Source organism: Gallinula chloropus (genome assembly GCF_964237585.1).
Source record: "Gallinula chloropus genome assembly, chromosome: 5".
NCBI classification, from domain to species: domain Eukaryota; kingdom Metazoa; phylum Chordata; class Aves; order Gruiformes; family Rallidae; genus Gallinula; species Gallinula chloropus.
Window position 1 is genome coordinate 32,547,402 of NC_140090.1, and position 24,856 is coordinate 32,572,257.

General features: G+C 37.5%; 1 protein-coding gene across 45 annotated transcripts in view; it reads right to left on the reverse strand.

Moving 5' to 3' along the window:
- ABI2 (abl interactor 2) overlaps positions 1-24,856 on the reverse strand; it is a gene marked incomplete at its 5' end in the record, with an annotated part of 63,839 nt that overhangs the window by 6,352 nt on the left and 32,631 nt on the right. For 8 of the 45 annotated variants that reach the window (XM_084265534.1, XM_084265526.1, XM_084265522.1 and 5 more), the window contains 5 exons: positions 2,393-2,551; positions 6,125-6,249; positions 7,258-7,404; positions 8,142-8,239; positions 18,867-19,043. In XM_084265534.1, the coding sequence (XP_084121660.1) occupies positions 2,393-2,551; positions 6,125-6,249; positions 7,258-7,404; positions 8,142-8,239; positions 18,867-19,043 (706 nt within the window). Of the gene's footprint in view, positions 1-2,392; positions 2,552-5,022; positions 5,206-6,124; positions 6,250-7,257; positions 7,405-8,141; positions 8,240-15,107; positions 15,126-18,866; positions 19,044-24,856 lie in introns of all 45 variants that reach the window. The other 37 variants (XM_084265531.1, XM_084265520.1, XM_084265511.1 and 34 more) reach the window with 14 other exon arrangements.

The window sequence follows — 24,856 nt, forward strand, 5'->3', positions numbered from 1 at the left end:
CTGTATGATACATAACAACTCTAAGCTATTTTGACCTTTAGGAGCCAGTGCAATAAATATTTTATTAATATTATTAATAATGACACTGTTTGACAAAAAGCATCGGAAGAATTTTACTGTACCTCTGCTGTCTCAAAAGCTAAGATAAACACCACCTTAAACACGCACTCCCAGCTTCCTTCCATATAGACCATGGGTAGGTTGAGTGTGTCTGCACAGCTAATTCAGTAATGCTGAAGAGCATCTTACACGGGACTGCTTCACCCTGGTAAGAATTTAGCTAAGCAAGCTGTGTGTAGTGCAGACCACCATCTCAATACTTGGCCAGTTTCTCCCACAGGGTATTTATCTGTGCCAAGCTTTCTACTGCTTAGACACTGCTATCTAAGGTTGCAAAGTGAGAATACCAGTTAGGTGGCACAGCTGGCAAGAATGGCTTTGGGACAGAAACATGCTGAGATCACTCAGGGTCTGCATTTCTTAATGTTTTCATTTTCATTGTTAAAAAGGTCTCACCATGGAGAAATCATATTATCTTAGAAGAGGCATACAAAGAACAAGACAAGGCAAGTATCTTTCATCCTCCTGTGAAGTGAATAAACAAAAATGACCATGCCAACATACTGAAAAATAGAAGTGGAAAAAACAGTACTGCTTTATTGCCAAACAGCCTGCAAAGAGGAACAAGCCATAGTTGGCACACTCCTGTCTGTGGTAAGGTCTCTTTTTCACCTCTTCGGTTTGCATTTTCTCCCTCTTTTCAGAAATGCTGAGAAACAATTGTGGGCCCTGTCCTGTCACTACCGACCCAGCTCCTTACAGACACAATAGTCCCTCTGTTCTTAGTGTCTTCATTAATTATGCATGCTTAAGCATCCTCTCCTGTCAAGGTGCAGGCCAAAAAAACTTGGTTTGGTGTAACTGCAAAGCTCATAAATTCTGTATGCTGCTTGGTGTATAAAAAAGTCTCTTACTACAACTGCTTATTTGTGGTGTATCAACTATGCCAGTATAATTGAAGTATTCAGTTTGTGATTTACAGCTCAAGTGACTACTAATCACCATAATCATTATTTTATTTTTGAGGACACAGACTGAATTGTGGTTATGTAACTTATTTAAAGCCCATTTGGCATCTTCTGTGATTACCCATTAACAATGCGATGGTCACTCACAGAGCATTATTCCTCCGCTAGAGCAGAAATGCACAGCGGTTGTCAGAAACTCTCTGGATATACTGAAAATCCTCTTCACTGCAAAGGTAACCCCAAGAGGTTTCTTTTGTTGCTATTACCCTTTCCTTCTTGCCTATTTCCCTTCAGCATGCACATAATGTGCTTAACAAATACTACATATTTCAGGCAGCTGTGCTGCAATTTAGTCAGGTAACTTCTTCCACCTCCCTTGAGAAGGGCCATCCATTTCCTTCGCAAGTTAAGCAGACACATCATCTCTCTGCAGAGTAGCTCACGAGCTGTAATATTTGAACCTGATCAAATTCCTTAAATGCAGTCTGCAGCATTTGACCTAATTCCAAGTTCAGAGCTCAATTTAAAAAAAACCCAAACAAACCCACACAAAAACCCACCATAACCACAAAACACAAATGCACTGTACTGCTTACAAATCAACATTCAGTCTTGCTGGTAATAGGGTATTTCCAAACAAGGAGCCTTCAGTCCCTCAGTATGTCCCTGCATCTTTCTGTAGCCTCGTCTAAAAAGAAAAGCTGTCCTACTCTGGCATCAAAACCTTCACGTTGCATCAGAAGCACGGGGAAAAGGACGACTCAGATAAAATACTGCGTTCTGCTTGATACACAGGATGTGCCACCCCTTGTTAATATCTCACCCTGCATTTTAAAGACAGGTCATCCATTAAAATAGCATCACCTGTGGACTTAGCAGATGACACAGCTCCCTTGCATCCCGAAACCATACACCACTTATGTCTCCAAGGTGTCTAATGCTTACCCCTTGTATAACAAGTGCAATTTCTTGAACTTTCCATTAATCCAAAGGAAAAAGAATACAAGATAAAGACAGATTAATGAGGAATCAGTGTTCTGGTGCAAAATCAAATAGCCATCCCACACCAAAGCAGATACATAACACAGGATGTAATGAAGGACTAAAGCTCATCTAACAGGGACGCGAGATTAAAAGTAATTTATTTGGCAACAAAGACTGTTGTTTTAAGGTGTTTGCTATAATGGAAGCTGAACGCTCTGTACTTGGACTATAGCTCTGGCACAGCTACCAACAACATACTGTAAGTTACCTGAGACTAACTGCAAGATCTGCAATGGAAACAGAACATAGGATTTCAGAGATCTGAAGGTCACCCCATTCACTACTGTGCTGAATTCAAGAGAGCAGAAACCCTTTCTTACCTGGATTCTGATTATAAAATGGTCCTCCATTCATCTGGTTCTGAAGGCTTGTCTGTGATGTGATCGAAGGAGGACGCCGATATGGCAAAGATCCCCCTATTGTTGGGGGGGTGTGTCGAGATGCAGGCCTGTTCATGCTGTAGAACTGAACTGGGTGACCTACGTGAGAAGGAGAAATGCATTAGCAAAGAGAAGAATCACACCTGCCTTTTTTATACCTGCATTTAAAGACTCAAAAGGCTTGGAAAGGGGATTTTTTTTGTTTTTTTTAAACAGTCTGTAGCCTAGGAGCAGTCAGGTAGGACACTGGATGTCTCAATACAACACCAAAAATACCCTCTCCCAACTGCCTGTACTCCGTACTGCTCAAAAAAAACCAGGATGAAAATACAAAGGTGTCTAAGCCATAAAGTTTGAAAAGGAAAGAAAATAATTCCCAGTTGTCCATTTATCCAAGGTATCAGAACTTCTTGCAAATGTAGTTGTTTATAAACCTGCAAGAAAGTAATACCTCATAGACAAGCGATTAGGCAACATACACATGCAAACTGACTGTATGCCATTTCCAAGGTGCAAAGTTGTTACACCTTCTACAACTGCAAAACCCAGTAGTAACGATCCTAGTGCTAGTCAGGAAATACACAGCAAATCATCTGGGAAGAAGAGACTGTTAGACACTGAAGGATGAAATAAATGAAATCATACTCAAAGACTCTCTTCTGGGAGCTGTCAATTGAAATGACTCCTGAAAAACTTGCTTTGCATTTTAACCAGTTCCTGTATCAAAGTAATTAATCCTGAATCTAAGCAAGCAATATACGAAGCCAGACCATTAAGCTATCTTCTCTGCTCACATAAAGTTCTCCGACTTATATACTGCATGAAACAGTAAACTGGATTTATTATACCCCTACTGGTTATTACCCTCCCTAACAATTCTGCCTCCACCATTTGTACTAGAGGTAAATTTCAGAGTCTACAAGAAAACCAGGGAAGAAGGGAAGGTCACTGTGATTGAGGAGACATGCGTGTAGGGAAGTAAAAAAGGGAAACAGAACAAATGAATATGCACTTTTTAAAAAACCTGTCTTGTTATCCACTATGCTTTGATTGCTTTGCAAAGCTTCACTCTAGGTTAGTAAATGAAACGCAAGTTGCTTGCTCTGTTACTTGCTTCTAAGAACAGACACATGAACACACTCCTCCTTTGTACACATATGTACATCTCAAAAACGCACATTTTACAGATGAGGAAGGAGAGCAGTTAAGAAACAATCCATTTAATTTAGAGGCTTCTTCACATTCTTCCTAATGTGTCTTTCCAATAGGACTGTCTCCCTGCTATTTAATGCACTCACACAAATTGGTGGTGACTGGAGAGAAGGGAGAAGAAACAGGAGTAAGAGGTCCTTAAGGACCAAAACCTGCAACCCCATAAGCAGTAAGGTATCCAGTCTCTTTAAATACTTCATTTCAGAGAAGCCATGCAAGCAACCTTACTAACAACACAAGGAAACAAAAGAACTTAAAAACAGTTAAGTAACCTGAAATTTCTCTTGTGGAATTATGAATGTGAATTTATAGCCATTAAAATATTAATCCCTACTTGATTTTGATTTGTCAAAAATACAGAAGCAATATGGCTTAAGACCTGAGATACTGACAAGTGCATCAAAAATGGAAAACTGATTAAGGCCACATATTACACATCTCATCATCTAAACATGAAAATAGTTTAGACATCAAGATTTTTTTTATATACCAAATTTCTTCACAATTTTGAAGCTTCCAGTCATAGTCACGGATTCTAGTAGAAGTATTTTCCAATTTTATGAGTCAAGGCACCTTAAACCAAATACAATTTCAAGAAGCTGGTGAAATTCTTATTAAGAGAGAACAACACTGATAAACACACAAACCATCTGACCATATGTGGAAGTAACAAAGCATGTAAGTAAGCTATATATAAATTTGGCTTTCTAAAGGAGATCTTTACAATACAGGTGTAACTCCTCATCAGAAGCTGATACAGAAAAGTGTTATATACTGCAACTTCAGCATACGAGAAAATGAAAAGTGTAGGGTAATTTCATAATCATTAACAAAGTAAGTTGTAATATACACCAGAGGTACTACCTACTAAAACAAAATGCCTTAATAACGTTCTTCATTAAAATACTTGTATTTTACCTGACATTGAACACAAAATACTGCTCTTTTTATTGGTTCATTAAAAGGAGACTTGTCATTTGAAAGCATTGAAGAAACAAGTCATATAAATTATACTTTGCTAGATGCACATCTTTTTTATTCCATTACTGGAAGAGAATGATCAGACTCAGAACTAACATTGCTGGTACCCCTCAAACATAATTATTCTATGAGATTCTCAGTAGCCAAGTGGTAATAAAATTATAACATAATACATATATATGTAAAAATAATAAATTTTTAAAATTACATGATTGTCGTTTATAAAACCAGCACACCTTGAATTGTCTACTAAAACCACTATGTTCAACTGTTCAGTTGTGATAGTAAAAAATCGCTGCTTCTGAGGTGACTTTGAAAAGCCCTGGATCACGGTCACATCTGGGTTCATCTGCCCTGCAGCTGGAGCAGACACTCACCTGCAGAGGGTGTGGAAGAAACAGCAGGGGGAGTTGGAGAGGTGAAGCCATCAGCAAGGGGCTGAGCTCCTGCAGCAGCAGCAGCAGCATCTGGGGCAGCGGAGGAAGGGGCAGGAGCAGAAGGAGTAGGGGCAGGAGCAGAGGTAGCAGGAAGGGGAGAAGTGCCAGCCGAGCCAGCAGGGGCTAAGTGAAGAGAGGAGGAAGAGGTGGAGTTAATAAGGACATATGTTAGCAAGGATTAGAGAAAGCCTTCCGCTATTCGGTGTTAGCTATTTATTAGATGCATAGTATTTTAGAGTGCACAAGGAGATGAGAGAAAAATGGAGCTGTTAAAGAAAGGTTCATTCCCATGTAGACAATACATGAGGGTCAAGCAAATCCACTTCTTTCCAGGTCTGAAGGGAACAACGCAGAACTTTTCAATGAAACCATTACTTTTGAAAGATGGCTTTACACCTTGCTATCTATGCTTCTATATGTACCACGGCTGCCTTTAGCTTTGATATGAGTTAGAAAATATAGAGAAGAGGGAAGCCAAACATTTCCAGTTCTTTGGTTCAGAAGCATCATGTATTTCAGATCACACTGCAAAACAACACTGTACACTATTCTTCACTGAAAGAGCTGAGCAAAGGAAAAAGGAGTACTAGTATTACTTCCTATTTATGGAAAGACTGGGGCAACTACATTGAACAAGTGTCTTTGTGACAGCTCGTATTTATTTACTCTATGTCTGCCTCTCATTTCAGCTAGAAAAATACTTCAATATATGTTCATGAACAGCAAATGAAAAAAAAATTGCTTAAAAGGACAAGGGAGAAGTTTCCTCCAGCTCACTGCAAAAGGTGGTGCATCTTACCTAGTCTCATGCAGGCAGCCAGGCAAAACATTCTGATAAACAAACTGATATATAAAACAAACATTAGAGCACATCAGATACTCCTAGAAAAGATGCTGCTTGTTTTGAACTAATTTGATCAACAGAAAGCAATTTTCAAGGCTTGTGTGTTTCTAAGTAATATACTTGGAGACTTCTCTTGGTGTTTAAAAGTGCTGAAGATTACGGCCAAGTCAGAAACAGGAGCAGCAAGTTTCCATTTACCTGGATAAACACTGGGAGGAGATGGTGTGGGAACAGCAATAGGAACACCTACACTTCCACTTCCACTGTTCTCTCGACTACTGCTCCGACTGCTTGGGTGGCTTCCTCCACTACTCCCACTGCTGCTGTAAGAAATCAAAGTAACACAGGACATGAATATGCTGCTGTACATGCTGAGACATAAGATCCCTCATATAGCGCTTTACTAACTCAGAGAAGTAAACACAAACAAGAAAAATTAAACAAGGAAGACACAGACCTATATAAAACTTTGTTTTCCTAAATCTCTTCACTTTGACTACAACAGAAGAGATTTTTCAGTTAGTCTCAGTGAACTTGCACAACACAAAACGTTTTCAGAACCTTCTTTCAAAACATGTAATTTCAATATTGTTAAACCCTGACTGAGCAAATACAGACCTTTTTCCTATATCTGTAAATATATACTGTTTAGACTCCAATTTATATGCTTTCATATGAGACTACTGAAATCTAATTTTCTCATATTTTAAGTCCATTTGTTCAACCATCCTGAAGTACCTTTGATGTTTAAAAAGTAAAGATGTCAAGGGAAGTATTTAGACCTGTCACATGATGAAACTCCTATTATCCTAGAGAAAAGGCTAGCCTACTGCAGAACCTTCGCTAATACAGTTCAGTTAGTTTTATTGTGTTTGAAGGTATCAGCATCCTCAAAGTACAGTGCTCTCTCAGCTACTCAATCATTAATAAACAAAGACTATTCAAACAAAGGTTCGAACTATAGGCGTACTATGCAGTCCTTCAACATGTAGGAGGCAAGTTGTCTACAAAGTCTTTTCCTCATTGATATTATTTTATCACAATTTACCTACTTGAGAGACACCATAATTTTAGTAATTCATTAAGTGCTGCAACTAAGTGATAGCACTAAAATTAAGGAGACTGAAGGATTAAGTGAACAATCTTAACACAATCCACTACTCTGGTTTTATTGGAGTGCATTCCCATTGCGCCAAATGATATTCCCGGTCCACGTCAGGAATTAGCAAGCTCCACTGTAGAGGTGCGGATGGACTTGATATCTATCATAGCATTTTTTGTCCATATGGTACATCATACTAACCACACTTTGTACTGGACACACTGAATACCTGTATGTGCGATTCCTCTGATTCACAGAAGCTGTTCTCACAGGGCTCTGTTGTGAGGGAGCCATATTGCGTGTTGGGCTAGGCACGTAGTCGTTTGGTACCACCGGAGGACGCACTGGCTCCAACGTACGATAGGGAGAGTGACGCCTACACAAGAACAAGAATATTTCAGAAGCAAGTTAAGATAATACAGACAAAACCAACGATTTTTCATTAAAATAAAGCTACATGCTAATCAGTAATGAGGGCTAAAATTGTTTTTCTGTAAGTTTTTGGTATCTACAGGAAGAGAAAGAACAATCCAGTCAGCATGTTCTTCATGTACTTCAGTCTTCCTATTAATAAAATGTGTTGCAAATCCCATTCTTGTTTTAAAAGTAATCCATATCTTGTTTTAAAATAAAGCACCACAAAGTCTGTATGTATATCACATATTTGCCAACAGCATTCATCCCATTTATAACATTTTCCTAAGCTCAAAGCCAAGTTCATAGACTTAACAGGAAAGTACCTTTATCACACACAGCGCAAATAATTATTGAACAGTGCCACATACTTATTTTCCAGTTGTTTAGCATCACCTGTCCAAGCCGCACAGTTAACGCCTTTATACTCTAAAGTGTGTATTTGTAAGTGTTCTGCAATGATAAAAAAGGTTCCTGTTGGGAAAGGCTGATGATGCCCACTGTCTTCTGGCAGAAATGTGCTAGGTCACAAATAAGACATGATCAGTATAAAGAATACTGATATAACACCTCTTGACCTTTGTGAACGATTAAAACAAAAACCAAAACAAACACCAAAGCCCCCACACAACAGAAAGATTCTTTGTTTTCTTCCTTCTGTTCACCAAAGCTATTTATGCATTTTGTGACCACACTTACCCAATAGTCCCTTTTCCTGACATCGGTGGACTTGGAGGCTTCTGGGTGGGTGGTGTTGTACGAGGCAGACCACCCATCTTCATATTCTGTGTGCTGACCTGCATGAAAGAACGGGGAGAAAAACGGCCTTCACTAAGCTCTGCTTCTGGGGGAAGAGACACTGAGATGCCTTCAGCCATTAACTCTAAGTAGGGGAAGGTTTAAACAAACAAAAAAATCGAGAGGCCATGCATTTTATACGCAGTTTCCACTCTGCTAGGAGTCAAGAGTTGTGCTCAAAGGACTCTTTATTACATAGGGTTTTTTAAAACTGTATGTGCAAAAAAGTCAATTTGCCTTTCGGCTATCACATAAACATTGTATGTCACTGACAATACAGATACTGTTATCTAACGTGGTTACAACTCCCAGTCATCACCTGAGATAAAGGCAGGTATTTCAGGTTGCACTACTGAATGGTAAATTTGAAAAAAGTATTTTTGAATACTCTTTAAAAATGTTGATGTTTATCTAATTAGGCCACAATTGAATGTAATTAATACAAACATGGAGAAATCAAAGTAATCTCCAAATATTATCCATTCATGTTTTCATATTTTCACAGCACAATATAAAAAAATAATATTTACTGTAAATATTATTTACATATATGAAAATGGAGAGAGAAAAATACATGGCAAAAAAATACAAAGACTTCCCCCCCCTGCTGCAAATCTGTAGGAATTTTATCCATAAATAAATGGTCAGGGAGAAAAACATTTAGCACTGATGTGATGGGATGCAATTGTAGTTGTCCCTTCCCCTCTTTCAGGTTAAAATACTAATACGTCTATACACAAGAATTGACTCTTAATTTCTTTTAAAAAAACCTCATCAGCATTCCTGTCTGATTGATCAAAGAATCATAAACAATTGTTACCAATGAAGGCAATTTGCTTATCTGTATACTGCCAGCCAAGCATAATTCTTTCAAAGCATGCACCCTTACAGAAATCAGTACATGGTCTTCTTACAAGTCATCTCAACAGCTTTGATTTATGAATGCTCAAACTATTGCTTAGACACAGAGCTATTCAACAAACCTAAATAAGCATGCTTGCATCCCTTCTGCTGCTGCTCCTGTCATGCTCTATTTCACAGTTTCCTATTTCCAAAACTGAAGCCTCGCCTACTGCTCCCACCTCCCATATAAAAGGCAGAGTGATAAGGCATTAAGAGTATTTGCAAATATCATTAAAAGTAAATTACTCTTTTAAAATTTTACTGTAACTCACTTAAAACCCTAGCAATGTTTAAATTTGTGAATTGACAAGTATTGAGAACAGAGTAGGGAGTAATGTGTTCAGTATTCTATTCCACTGAAACTTGGTTCCCTGACTGTATGTGATCCCAGTACTATCACATTTTCAATCTGCTGGGAGGAAAGAAAAACAAGCATTGGAAGGGGTTTTTTGTCAGATTCAAAACCAGATGTTTAGATTTAGTTGCGCAAGAGTACTTTGTAATGTCAATTTAAGACAAAATTAATTTGCACAGCATTATAAAGTCCTTTAAGCCAACTCTAAGCAACAAGAAATCTAACGTTAATTTAAGTGAGGGATGAGGTAAGCACTGAACTACAACTACTTGAAGGGAAGAGGGAAAGTGTAAAATGAAGTATATTTTATTCTATACACGGAACATTAAAAAATAGCACAAAATCTCATATTTTTTTTAAAGTTGCAGCAGCCCCTAGATTTCCTCTTTCATTAAAGATGCCCGTTTCACACACCTACCTATTTGAGTTGTCCAAAAAACCCCTCCACAACCCGCAAACACCCCATTAATTAACCACTCCCTGCATTGTCACCTACTACATTTCAAATAGGCCACTGAGCCTAGTGTGATTTGGATGTCTTTAAATGATAGCAGACTTAGACCAATCTGTGTGCCTCTCAATAGAACATTTAGGTGTTTTAACTGGCTACACTATTGTTTCTGACAAGATGATGTAACCACGAGCTATCACTTTACAGTTAACATAAAATGTTATATATATAACCATAAAGAATCTTATTATTTGTATGTAATCACTACACAAACAAAAATGAACTTTTAGGCTTCCACTGGACTAGAGCTTCAATGAAAAGGAAGAACAGCAGTGGAGGATGCAGAGACATCACACAGCAGACACTACGAAATGGAAACAATACTTGCCTGACTAATGCAGAACTCCAGTGACTACTAGATACTTTCCTTTACATGGCAAATAAACATATCCTTGACATAGGAAGGGAAGAAAGCTTTAGAGAATCTGGCCAAAGAAAAAGTGATCCTCCTTTAGCCATGAAATTTTAGACAAGAAGCTGTTCTTAAGAAAGGCTGAACTGAAAGGTGGGGAAGTGTACTGACTTCCTGAAATGACTTTTCAACACTGAAATGTTGAAAGAGCAAATAATTAAAAGTTTACAGGGCTATTTTAAAATCTAACAGGACTGATGGCTTTAAGATCAGCTACTGTAAATGAAACAATCCTATTTGAGTAACTTCCCCTTTGACTTACGGCCAAATAATCACAGAAAAATTAAGAATGTAAAATCAGTCCAACAGTTCTGATAAAAATGGACAGGGTCTGTGGAACCAAGATCATGCAAGACACTAAAAAAGGTTACAGACTTCCTTACAGAAAGGCGAAGAAAAGAAAAAAAGAAGACGACAATTTAAGACTATACAGGTTGCAACCTCAGATGAGATACATTGTGATGTTTCCAATTGTCTCCTTCTCTGATGACTTCTACTGGGGGAGGTGGAGGGGAAGGAAAACCATTAGCGCCCCTCTCTTGCAAAACTTTAGTGCCTTTTCCACACACAAATCCTCATCTGCACATATTTGCCAGAAGTCACACTGTTTCTGATAACATTTTTACTAGTTTCACACAGCTGGAACTACCCAGATACAACCAGTTAGTAACACGGTGAAGGCAGAGGAATGCATCTGCTGGTAGTTTGTTTGACTACAGGCTGCAGGACTCCACAGACTTGTGGTTGCTTTGTAGTTAAGAACTTGCAAATTCTTTTAGGAAACTGTGTGGCAAAATGGAGCCTAGAACCAGAAACACAAAGGGGTACATCTGCTTTTGCTCACAACTGCCAGAACAACTAACCACTGTGCTAAAAAAAATAAAATTAAAGAGATGCAGTAATGATTTGGGCACAAGTCTCAGGGAAAGCCACCAACCAACCAGCTGACTGTGCTAAAGACAGGACAACAACTCTGTGAACACAGAAGTAACGCCCAGGGGCACAAGGTCTATGCAGAACGCATGCTGGGATTTTTCCAATTCTTTTTTTGCCTTTTCCCACAGAAGCAGAAAAGTAAAAAATGCTATCAACTGTAACTACATGGAGGAACACCAAATAATCCAAGGGCATCTTTAATAAGCTGCTTATTTTTTTCTTCCAGTAGGTAACTTGCAGAACCTTTTTATATGTGAATTAGCAAGCACCTGCACTATAGAAGAAAATGGCTTCTACCAAAGCCGTAGTCAACACTGCAGCTGAAATTTCAAGTTTGCCAAAGAAGAAACTGCATAAACAAAATGAGCAGATCCTTGGTAAGTAACAAACACATCCTGGAGGATGGGCTGAGATCCAGCTCCATGGTAACAACTGTAAAAATGTAACAACTGTATGGCCACTGTGGACCATACTGTTTAAAAAGGGTACAACACTATTTCAGCCAATATTTTATGTATTGAGCTACAGTATGAGTTTTAGAAAAGTAACATCTGATGACTTGAAGACATGACATAGAACTGACTAGAGCCCTTAGAAAATAATTAAGGCTTATTCATCCAATTTCCTTTTTTGACAACTAGTTTTCCATAGATTCCAGTGATTAAATTACCTTCCTGGGGTCCAACATATGACTGAGTTTCCTTCATAGTTACATTTTCATAACCATTTAACACATCTAGCTTCTTAGGGCTCCACAGGATAAGAAAATTGTGGTGAAAGAAACTGGTTTAAACTGAGAAATCCTCAAGTTCATTCAATTAAATTCTTGGGAATGTTTTCATGAGCAAAAAATCTGTGGAAGAACAACTGAAAAAATCCATAGCTGGTCAGATAGAAGAGGTGGTCATCAGACATGCAACAAATATTTGCACCAATGTGTTGTGCATTTACACTCCTGAGAGGAGGCACTTACCTGCTAGAACGATTTCAACCCACATTTTTAATTTTCTGAGGAACACCTCATTGTCAGTTCAATTACCAAAACAATGCATGGTTTATTGGGTTTTTTCCTCCCCCCAAAAAATCCAGATTAAAAAATACTACATACTCCACACAATAGGAGCCGCCTTCCAAAGCCAAAGTTAGATTCAGCCAAGATTTTTTTTTAAATGGTGCTTTATGGTCACATCAGATTTTCTAGAACTTTCAGGATGTTGAAAGAATCATCTTTTGCCCAAAATCTAGTAAGAAATGGTGTCCCATCAGTGATGTACCATGAACTACATTCGGAAACTTCAAGCAACTATCCAACTTTCTTGAGCAATTTTATACCTGACTCCAACAAACACAACCTAAGGCTGAATGGAAACTACTTTTCCATGTCTTGCTTCACCCCGTAGATACTATAGAGAAGATGAATAGACTTTTGGCCCATCATCTGCTACCACAAAGTAATTTGCTTTCCAGGCTGTGCTCAGCCACCTGAATTCTTACTCTGCACATGTAATTAATCCATGTATTTGTTAGCTGATTAACCGGTTGATACGGAAGTGAAATGTCTAAATTTCAACCCCGTTTTGGTAAATGACCACAAGTAGAACCTTCAGCAAGTGAGTTGGCTTGGTTTAACCACATCCACTAACATAAAGTAATAGAAGAACCAAGTCTGGTAAATACAAGGAGGCTTAAGCAATGTGATTTTCAATCGTATTGCTGACAGGCAATGATACAGATACTACTGACTTTCTCCGTAATCTGTTTAAAAATTTAAATTTAAGCTACCAGCCACAAGCACAATTAGACCTGCTAGAGTCAGAGTAATATGGTGTTAGCTAAAACTACAGTTTCTTTGCAGCCATGAAAAGCAAATGCAGACTCTACATTTTATATGCCATCTCTCCTAAGGGAAGTAAAATGATTAGTCACATGGGTCTAGGCTTAGTAGCCACCTTTTGGTTTTCTCCTTTCAGACTGATGCGCAGTGACTATAGTGAGACTCAGTAACTCATGTCCCTGGAGAGATGTTGTGCTGCTTTTCATCTTTTTTTTTTTTCTTTTAAACCCTCATGATTTTGGTACTGAGAAGTTGACTGATACATTACGATTCACCAAATCAAGTTTCTGATCAGGTTCACTCTAGAAAACAATAGAAAACAATTGAAAAGAAGAGTTACTTCCATTCCAAACCTATAAATAGAAAAAAAAAAATCTGAAAAGCTCAAGAGTCCCTTAGAACCACTGCAGATGATGCACAGATACGTCAGTTCACACATAATCTATAATTGTATAGCTTTTAGGGTTGTGGGGGTTTTTTTTTTGAGTGGTCATTACTTGTTTATAATGGCAACTGCAGCGAGCAACAAAGAAAAAGGTGCTTGAAAATTGTTTAAGACCCCTAAGAAAACCATCATACAATATGAACTCTGCCCAGAACAAGGAATATTCAACACAGAAGCATCCAATTCATGTGGATAGACAGAGCGAGCCAGGGAAAAGATATATTTTGGAATTCTTAAATAAAAAGATTTTAAACACCATATGACTTGAAATACTGTACCTCACACAGGTGTAAAAGTAAATTTCAAATGACATGCAAGAAATGTCTCATTTATTAAACATTTTCCATTGTGATCAGATGTGCTACAAACACTTAAACACCTTACTAAAATACCATCTGGCCAATTCCATAGGGACATCACTAGGATACCTACAGTAATACCTGGTTTTACAGGCATTATTTTCAGAAATGTGCAGATTTGGGGTTTTTGGGGTTGGTTTCTTTTTTTTTTTTGCTTTTTCCAGCCATGCAAAATACTTAGTCATGAAAAATATTTCACATCAACTTGGAACTTCATTTAATTAATATACTCAAACTACATATTAGAATCTAAAACTCAGTCCTCTCAAACTCCGGCATCTGCTACTAAACAAAATCATTCCCCCTTTCCCCAAACCAACTGACCTTCAGGAAGAGGATGAAATCACGATATTCAACAAAGGTTATAACCTTTCAATTAATATGATATGAACTCCAACACAGATTCCTGTAACTTCACTTAACTGTTTGTCCAAATAATCTGCTGCCACTTCTGCACCCACTAAGGCTACTAGCATTTAAACCTCTTTAAGATCCTTTACAATTTGACATATTTCAGTCTCAGTTCTTTAATGCACTATTCATTTAGTATTCAACTACACAATCACTTAGCTTGTAATTTTAAGTGCTATTGAATAGTTTGTGCTACTATCAAACTTGTGACTACTTCCACATAAGAGCGCCTCTCATAGTGTTGTGGTTTCTGAAAAAAACTTGGGATACTGCAACTTTAAAAAATAATATACAGATTTGAATTTGTTACACATCTTTGGAGCTCGTTATCTGAGCAACCTCACACTGAAACGTTAATCCCAATCAAATCATAACTTACACCGTATATAGGATAAACAGAGTATTACACAGGGGGAGGCTCATATTCAGCCACTATCTATTCACTGTACCTTTTTCAACACAAGGCTAGTACAACATTCCACCCTTGTAAATGATCGGGTATATATGCTAAGGCAAGTCAATATTTTGCCACAAAGCTTTTAAAATTAACCATGTAATGAAACAATTCAACAGAAGGTCTGATACACAGGAGGGAGAGTGGGTGTTGTTTTACACAGTCAGTAATATTCATGCTAATCATCTCCCCGTGTGTAATAGTCTCAGAAGAGTAAGAATGGAAATCCAGCCCTGGGGTTTCTTACCTTAAATCTAAGCAACCACTTAATGCATAAATGGAGCAAATAAAAGAGGTAAGGAAAAAAAGCATTGAAAGGTTAGTTGGAACTTCAGGATATGAAGAGAAAGGAAAAAGAAAGAAAAAAGTTAAGCATTCAGCATTAACAAAATAATGCATCAGTAGATCATAGAAAGAGTGATTAAAGCAGAATGTGTCATGAACAGAAGATTTTCAAGCTGAAACTTTTAATATACATTGACCACAAAGCCTTTAGATTAACATGTTAAAAGTAATACAGAAATGCTTGTACACTGTTTATTGAAGCTCTTGCAGCACTAATGAAATTCAGCTTATTTCAGAGGATCATGAAGTCTAGATGGATTACCTTCAGAGATTAATTAATTTGTGCTGTCAAAGAACAGCCTTATCAATACAATACCCTGAGCTCATGTATACTGTTACATGCATTAGAATATTTACACCTAGCTGAAAGGGAAGCCTCTATACGTTCTTTCCTAGACAATACTGTTAGTTAACTTAACCTGATGCTGTGAGATACCTTTTAAACAAATATCAAGAGGAAATCATTATATCTCGTAAAATGTAATCGCTCCAAATTAAAACTGCACCCCAGATCAGTATTATCTGAACTATATATGAACGCATTACCAAGAGCATAATCTTATTTTAAAGCCTAAGTACTAGCTTTTTTATATTAAGTCCTACATCTTACTGGCATGATACCATGTATCTTCTTCCGTCATTATATTTTTTTCAAAAATCGTAGTTCTTCCATTTCAGTTTAATTCCATGTTTTCTAAAGATGTGCTTACATTTCTCACACTTTCTGCAGGAACAACCATTAAATATGCAGAAGTTCAACAGTGGAGCATCCAGAATAACTATTCCGTTTCATCTGTTTCAATCATAAATAGACCCTAATCTATTTAAAAGCAAACATAATCTGATTTACTAGAAAATCTCCTGTCTTTGAGTTTAAAGTTCTATGGATTTATTAACCAAAATGGTCTTTGCTGCGTACAGCTACACTGGAAAACCAAGTTTTCCTGTACTGGCCAGAGTGGCCTGTTACAGTAGAAGGTCCATGACCTGAGATTTTTCCTTAGCAGCATTGTTTGATAACTACAGTGACTTAAAACACACCATTTTGAATGGATCAGTTTTGTTTTCTTTTTATCCTCTTCACTAAAGAGCTCCTTGGAGGGAAGAAGATATTGGACAACTCTGTAATACAGGAAACATTTGAAAAAATTGAAAGCAAGTCTCTTTCAGACAAAAGGTTCTTTAGACTTCTACAGCTTTGTGGGATCAGGGAGGGTAGATGAGGAGGAATGATACAGTGGTACTTAAATTCTCTCTCACCTATTAAGAAACCATATTGTAGAGTACCTTTTCCCGAAGATGATGTCCACTGACACTTTGAATTTCTGAATGGACAGAATAGGTGCTCAAGTGCCTACACTACTCTCAATATGAAACAGTGGATTTCTTGGCCAAAATGCTCCCTTTTTCTCCTCTACTAGTTAGTCTCTGTCTAGTTTGCCATCTTCCTAAGGGGTTGCAATGAATGTTTACTACATTCGCTCTTTGATTGTCCTGACAATGCATAATTCTGGTCCATGTACTAGGGGGGAAGCCCTATAGCCGAGCCAAAAAAAACAGGGAAGGGACAAAGAATGCAGACAAAGGCACCCTGGTGCTAACTGGAACTTTAATGCTATTTATCCAGTAACTCCTTATGACTGCTCATAATGGAAAATGCCACAGCTCAAGCAATAAGGAGCTAAAATAGGCAAATTTAAAGCTTCTACAGATTTTTCCTCTTTATTCTCCATCCAGAAATGTAGTAAATGAATCTTCAGTTACTCAAACAAAACAGAAACAACAGGTTCATAAGCACAACTGGTCACTTTCTCCCCATCAGCATGACAGAGGTTCGTTCTTGTGTGTTGAACATAGGATTAACCTCATTGGAACAGATACATGGAACAAATCTATGGATCTTAATGTTAAGGACAGCACCATGTGAAGTTCTCCACTTGTTTCACAAGTACATAATACTTTTTCATTTTCTAGATATTATAGTACATTGTAACATGTTTCAAGCATATCAAGAGTATAACAAATGGATGCAAATAGACATTTGAGTCATCATCCATTGGATGAACTACGTTCTTTCAGAAGAACGTAATTCATTGCATCACAGTGAGTATGATTCTGCTACACTGAGGTAAGTGGGATACCAATTATAGTGGTTTAGAGCCAGTGTAAATAAGATTGTGCTGCAGAGCAATTAAAAAGTATTCTTTAGTGAGTTCTAAAATAATCTCATTAAAACAAAAGCAATCACTAAAGTATTAGCAACAGAAATCCTACAGGTTAATATGCTCCATCCATATCCAGAAGGAGTTCTGCTGACCTGCATAAATTCAAGATTTATAGTAACTGGCAGATTTTAAATACAAGACTGATACTGTTTTCCTGCTCAAAACTGTAGCTATTAATGCTGTTTTGTGTTTTGGGGTGGTTTTTTTCCCTTTGGTATTTTTTTTTCACTTGGTTTGGTTTTCCAAATCAAGCTTAGTCACTTGTCTTTTTTTTAAACAGTTTAGGGTTACAAACTGAGGTTGAATGACAAGAAGAAATTAACTAAAATTGCTTGGGTAAAGGTATTTTAATACCACCATTCAGAATTCGAATTTTAACTGTTTGGTTCAACAACCTATTGCCTTTTAAACAACTATCCAGACAGTCCAAATTGAGAAACAAAGGTAACCTAAGACAGTTAGGTGCCAAGCAAAAGAAATTCTGTTGTACTTTGACTGGAAGAAGCATCTTACCTTACTGCTACTTAGTTGGTTTACAAATTTGTTAGTTTGGCACATAAAAAAGATACCATTTTGTATTATTTACCTTTCTTCTCCTGGAACTTTAACACTGTCAGTGTCCTCATTTCCGTATTTGCTTTCCTGGCAGCACAAGTTAACAATGAGCTCACACCTGCTGAGACTGCGTTTACACTCAGGACCCACTTTTTAAAAATGCACATCTAATCTCACACATTATATTACTGCTCTTAAGTACCCTGATGTAACACTTGCATACAACAGCCACCAGTTGCATCTCAGTCTGATCTTTGCCCTGAAATTCCTCCTTTTTTCCTAGCCTTATAAGGGAGAACCACATGGCTTCAACCCTTGCAGCAATACTCACATTATGAAACCCCATATGGCACAAAAGTTGTGGAGAGCTCCCTTTAACAAAGCACATCACAGGATATGGGTATAAGTGACTGTCAGAAAGAAGAAAAGGGAGCACATAACACTTCTTATGCAAACCCTTTCTTTGGGTGAGCTTCAAAGTAAACTAGTGGCAGTTACAGCTGGATCATACTTTGTGGTGCTAATTCAGGCAGGGAAGTGATGGTGGTTAGCATTTCAGTCCACAGGTATATCCCTGGCAACTGATTCCAACAGTAACAGCATCATCACAGAAGTGGGTATTCAGAACCATTTTAAAAGGTGAGATCCATCCTCCCAAATATCCTCAGGAGTAAGATTCAGTGGGTTTGCAAGGTTTACAAACACTGGGGCGCAAGGGAATGGGAAGGGGCAACTGCAAATTGGACAGGACTCCTCATGTTACATTCACACTGGCCAGGCAAGGAGAAACTGGTATATTACCGTGAAAAGCATCAGGTTATTTTGAAAATATACAAAAGACAATGTATTTGAAGTTTGGCTGTTTTAACAATGTCACCTACCTTCACTCCATGTCCAATATCATCTAGAATTGTATAATCAATAGGTTTCCTGATGTAGCGAACTGGTCGCTCCAAGTTAGCTGGTGCAATGATTTTGTGAGTTCTTGAGGTGTTTTTGTTTGTAGTCAAGATACCAATTTCTCTTCTAGCAACTTTCTCTTTGTGAATGTCCACCGTCTACAAAAGACGCAGTGTATTTACTAACAGTGGTATGCATTTGAATAAAGTCAGTATAGATAAAAAACTGAATCAGTTCCAACGTTTCAAGATCTCTGTATACTGTGCTAAACATATCACTACATATACTTGCTTACACCATCTCTCTTGAATTTACTGTTGAACTTGCCACCTCTGAACCCACACTAATAGCCACAAGTTCTTTGGGTTTTCTGTTCCTCTCATTCTTTCCAGTTCAGCAAAATTCCTTCTCCTTTCCATTCTTACTAGTTCCCATTAGCTTACTGACACCATTTTATATAATTTTTTCAATTATTCTCTCTAATTTCACAATTGCTCTCTAAGTTACTCTTTGAAATACCCTCCAACAAGATGAAGTGTAAAGATACCTTAAGAAACCTTAACTTTTATAACCTGAAAAGCCAATCATAAGCTGGTTTTCTTACACTGAAAAAGAGTTTACAAAACTAGGACTGGTAATTATGATAGAGTAAAATGTCAGTCAGATAACCAACAAGGTACTTCAGGCATTACATATCACCCACCACAAAGCAATGATCAGATTTTAGAAGATGCTCAGTACTAATTTATCCACAGTGAAGTCAGAGGCTAAACCTTCTGCCTTCACTTGGAATGCCTAAGGCTCACTCTGAAAATTCCTCCCTCTGCATTTTACCATAGGAGAATCTCTAGTGTAAGACAAAGCCCTGCTGAAAATTCATTGCCTAAAATCACATACTTATATCTTTTTTGGTAACAATACTAGGAGAAAGTACCAAAAAGTCTATCTATCCCTTCCAGGAAAACAAAACCTCATAAATCATGGCATGTGGAGTTGTTTGCATCATTTAAACCAAAAATAATTCCTTGCTCACAAAGCAGCTTTTGTTAAAGGGAATTTGCCAGAGTTGTGAACAAACATTTTAGCTACAGGGTAAAAAGAACAAAGCAGACAGAATCACCACCATTAGGGTTTCTAAATATTTATAGGATTTCTTGTTACCACTTTAGTGGTTATGAATGGTACCAAAAAGACTTTTCACAATTAGCAGGCAGGCTCTGTAATAACTAAGGAACACATATAAATGACAGTTTATTTTCATAACACATTTTTTTTTTAAATTTTACTTTCGTGTAGGTAGGGATGGAGAGGGAAGTAGGGTTGGTTGCAAAACAAGCAAAATAGACCCTTCATTACCTTGTTCAATCATTACACCCTTTAAAACTAACAATACTTCCCCCGCAAAAAAAAACCCCACCTAAACCAAACCCAACAACAACAAAAAAAATAGTTTCAAGAACTTGCTGCTTCACATTATTTCAAGAGAATTTCCATTAATATCAGGGCATCATATGGAAACTTAAATTACTATCTATCAAGATTACCTAGTATTACCTGGCAACATATTTTCATCAAATTTGCTAAAATTAAGCAGTATATACAGCTTTGTCATGTACATTTCTGTCACCTCTACTACCACCTGCCTAGAACTGTAACGCTTCTACTAAAGCTGCACAGCTATTTCTTAAAACAAAGCTACAGAAAAACAGATTATTCAAGGTCAAAATATGTTGGCAACCTTCTCTTTGGAAAGCATGAGTTCATTGAGCAATGATTTGAAATTTAACAGCAACAGTTAGATTACTAGGGACACATCCTTCATCACCCCCACAAAAACCTACCCAGATTTGACTAATATACAAACTTTGCAGAAATTCACAGTTCATACAAGGTTAACAGAAACACAGACAATTCTATGACTGCTTAAAAACTAAACCACACTCCAACCAATTTTTCCAAAGTCCTTCCTGAAGCTCTGTATGACTAGGTCTATACACTATCCCCCAGTACAACAGCGACCAGATCTTCACAGGTCTAATGGTATTACTGATTGTACAAGCACCAGGCAGACAGAGCACATGAAGGTGTTCCAGGCCAGAGCACCAGAAGTGTACCATTCTGCATCAGAATTTTATCTTCCATCACTGGTTTGTACCCCTTCTCTGTGCCAGACCTTTGCTGCTGCACCATAGAGGAAGGAGGAGTTCTGAAACAAGTAGCAGTCATACCAAAGAGTCCACTGACAGAATCCTCACTTCATCTGTGGAAGAGTCAGAAAGCACATACTTTCCTGATGAGCTAATGGTAGGCAACTGCAGCAACTTGGAGGACCATCTCGTGTTTAATTTCACTGAAGAATTCAATCTCTACAATTATCTCGTACTTCATCTGTGATCCAGACACTAGAGAACGGCAGAAACATTACACTGACTCCTGTATGTTGTCTCAAAGGGCTCCGATGCCATTTGCTAGAATGTTAAACAACCTCAGCTGCAACAGCAACTGCACCTCAAATGCTGTATGATGTTTCAAATGTACTGAAACATCAAAATCTTATAGGTCTGAATCTGGTTATTCAAAGCTAACTTATGCCTTGGACTCTACACTCTCAAAGCCTTAATTTCAATCTACAAATCAGAAAGAAAGTACAGTAATTAGTGCAGGGTCGGTAGGATCATTTCTACCTTTCCCCACATTTCAAGTGGTTGACCCCTGTAACTTTAGCTGCGTAAGAAAACACTAAAAGTACAACTTTATCTACAAGTACAATGTCAGTACAGGTATTTAATGCACGTTATCGTATCAATGGCATCCTGGCACTGTGGAAACTTGTGTCTATGAATGAAAAGCATGGGGTGTTGGTTTTTTTAATTATTCATAAGAGTTGCAAGTACAACTGTTTTCCTTGAAGACTATGGTGATCAGTGACGTATGACCACAGTAGCAAACAATGAAATGCATAAAACCTAATTAAAACCTGAAGCTCATCTAACAGAAATTCTCTTGCATGATGATTCAAAACATCGCTTTTACCTTGAATAGCTATGGAACGACTAAGTGTAACACCAGCCCCTAATTCTGGTACATAATCCTAATATTGTATTGAAAAGCATTCTGCTGACAGGTTTTTTCAAAAAAAATGTTATTTTCTTGCTTGGTAGAATGCTGGAGTCATAAGATCTTAAGACAACTATAAAACAGTGGAACACTGAGGTATTTGATTAGTAGAGGAAGGAACAAAGATTAACCTGCTACTAAAGAAAATGAAAACATTTATTCTCAACACACAGGTAATTATTGCCTCCAGTGCTAGCATAAATCCCTTAAGTGAGTCAGAGGAATGCTAGCTGAATATTTATTCAGAAGTTCAGAAATTTCTGCTGAGAAGTTTTTGAGGTTAGAGCTGGACTAACAGAACACCTGGCTTAGAAAGTCTGTCAGGGAAAGCAGATGGGATACACTGTACCCTTCTATAACTTAAAATTTCTAACAAGAAATTTCAGACTCCTGACAGCATTATTACACAGTTTTTACCCCATAGCTCTACTACCTTTAAAAAGTTCATTTAAAAGGAAGAGCTTTTAAATAACACTTAGAGGTTAGGCTCATTGTTACCTTTTTTTATACTTTCCAACCTGCTTGCAACAAGGCAGGGTATAAGCTTAAGGGGAAAAAAGTATAACTCCTGTATTTTTTTTCTACTAGGAATTTTCTGGCCATTTTGAAACATGAAGTTTCCATACTGAATTCAATACAAACAGCGTCAACATTAGTAACGATTAAAACAGGAAAAATATTAAATCATTACTGGGATTCTGAAGTTAACACTATTAAGTATTTCACTTAAAAGTCACTGAACTGAACAGTTTTGGGAAACTCTTCTACCTCTAGGTGGAAATTCTCTAAAGTAGTAAATGAGTATTTGTTTTGGCTGGGATTGAGTTAATTTTCTTCACAGTAGCTAGTATGGGATGGGTTTTGGATTTGTGCTGAAAGCAGCACTGATAACAGGGGGATGTTTTCATTATTGCTGAGCAGTGCTCACACAGAGCCAAGGCTTTTCCTGCTTCTCACCCCACTCCACCAGCAAGTAGGCTGGGGGTGCACATGAATTTGGGAAGGGACACAGGCTGGACAGCTGACCAAAGGGATATTCTATATGGGGGAAGTTGGTAGGGGAGCACTGCCCAAGGACTGTCTGGGTATCAATCAAAAGGTTGGTGGTGAGAAATAGTTTTCATGTGTATCACTTCTCTTTCTTGGGTTTTATTTCTCTCTATTATTTTCCTTTTCATTACATCATTATCACATTATATTACAGTTCTTAACATTGTTTTTATCTCAACCCCTAAGTTTTCTTTGTTTTACCCTTCTGATTCGCTCCCCAGAACCTGCTGGGGGAGAGTGAGCAAGTGGCTGTGTGGTGCTTAGTTGCTGGCTGAAGTTAAACCATGACAGCACTCTCAAAGTCCAAACTATAGTGAAATTTCAGAAATAAAAGGCTCCAGAAGCCTTGATTTCTACCTCTTCTCAAAACACTCAAGTTATCAATGTATTGTCAGTCTGTTACTCTGGGCTTTTAAAATTCAGTTAAAAAAAACTTAGAAGAAAACGTTGCTTAATCATGTTGCTGGGCTTTACTCTTTGAAGTCTAATTTGAGAGAATTTAAACAACCTAATTGCAAATTACCTTGAAATCTGAATTATTGCTTTAAAATTAATAACACTCATTTTGACATATTAGAAATGTGACATTAATTGCCTCAAGTTGTATGTAATTTATACACAAAGAAAGAGGTAATAATGATACAAAAATGCTGAAAAGCTACTTGGTCTATAAACAGGTAATATATACTGTGGAAAATGTGACTTGCATTACCATTTTTGAAAGCATTTGGGTATTCTTGCAATTTGCAAGAATAGGAGAACTGAAAATGGTTACAAGCCTTTACTGACTTACAAGTGGAGTCATTGTCCAGCTGAAATTCCCTGCAGAAACCAAGCAGCTCACACTCTTGCTACACTTCAGCTAAGAGACACGGGCCAACTACAGAGAAGTTCAAATTTGCAGTCTGTTCAATACCTATTCTCGCAAATAGTATCATGGGAGTCAGATTCTGTAAGATGATGCAAATTTCTCCATTGTGCAATGCCACTGGAGATAGCTCATCACTCCCACTCATCTTTGTGATACCAAGCTTGTTAATACAAATAGCAGAGAAGAGTTTTAAAGGTGACCTTGCTAACTACAAGCATTCTATAAGCTAACTCTGAAAAAAATATTTCTCATCTTGCAATTATTAAAACCTGAAAACCTGCCAGATTAATTTAAAGAATTTGGACGGCTGCAACATTTTAGTGTCTGCTAACTTGAAAACTTTAACACAATTTTTTAAACAAGTATAAATATTTATACAGATGATCTGTATTTAAGATTTAAATTTTCAGCCAAATATGAAAAACTGCCTATCATCTAGTTCTGGACAAGGTTCAAGAAGGCAAATAAGAATAGATTCATCAGCTTTCAGACCAAATCAAAATAATCCTACATTTTAAACCCAATAGGATTTAATCACTTGCATAAAAATAGTTTTTGTAGTAACAATTTCCTAATTCAGGACCTATATATAATCTAAAACCCCACAAACGATTATCAGCTTCCTTTTCAGCTCTTGGATTAAGTTGGCATTTAGAAGGAAACACAGAAAGTTATATAAACTGGCATTCAATCAATGAACAGAGAACAAGAATATTCTTCTAAAGCTAATCACATCTCTTCCAGCTTGAGTTACGATGGAATAAAACAACCTTTTCTGAAAAAGTTTTCTTACTGAAAGCCAAATGATTCTGGTCCCTTCTTTGGAGAACATACGGCATTCCAAATCAGAATCAAAACCAGGATTACACATCCAAATACCATAATTTGCATTACTGTTTTCTAACCCTAAATATCAATACCTACTGAGCAAAG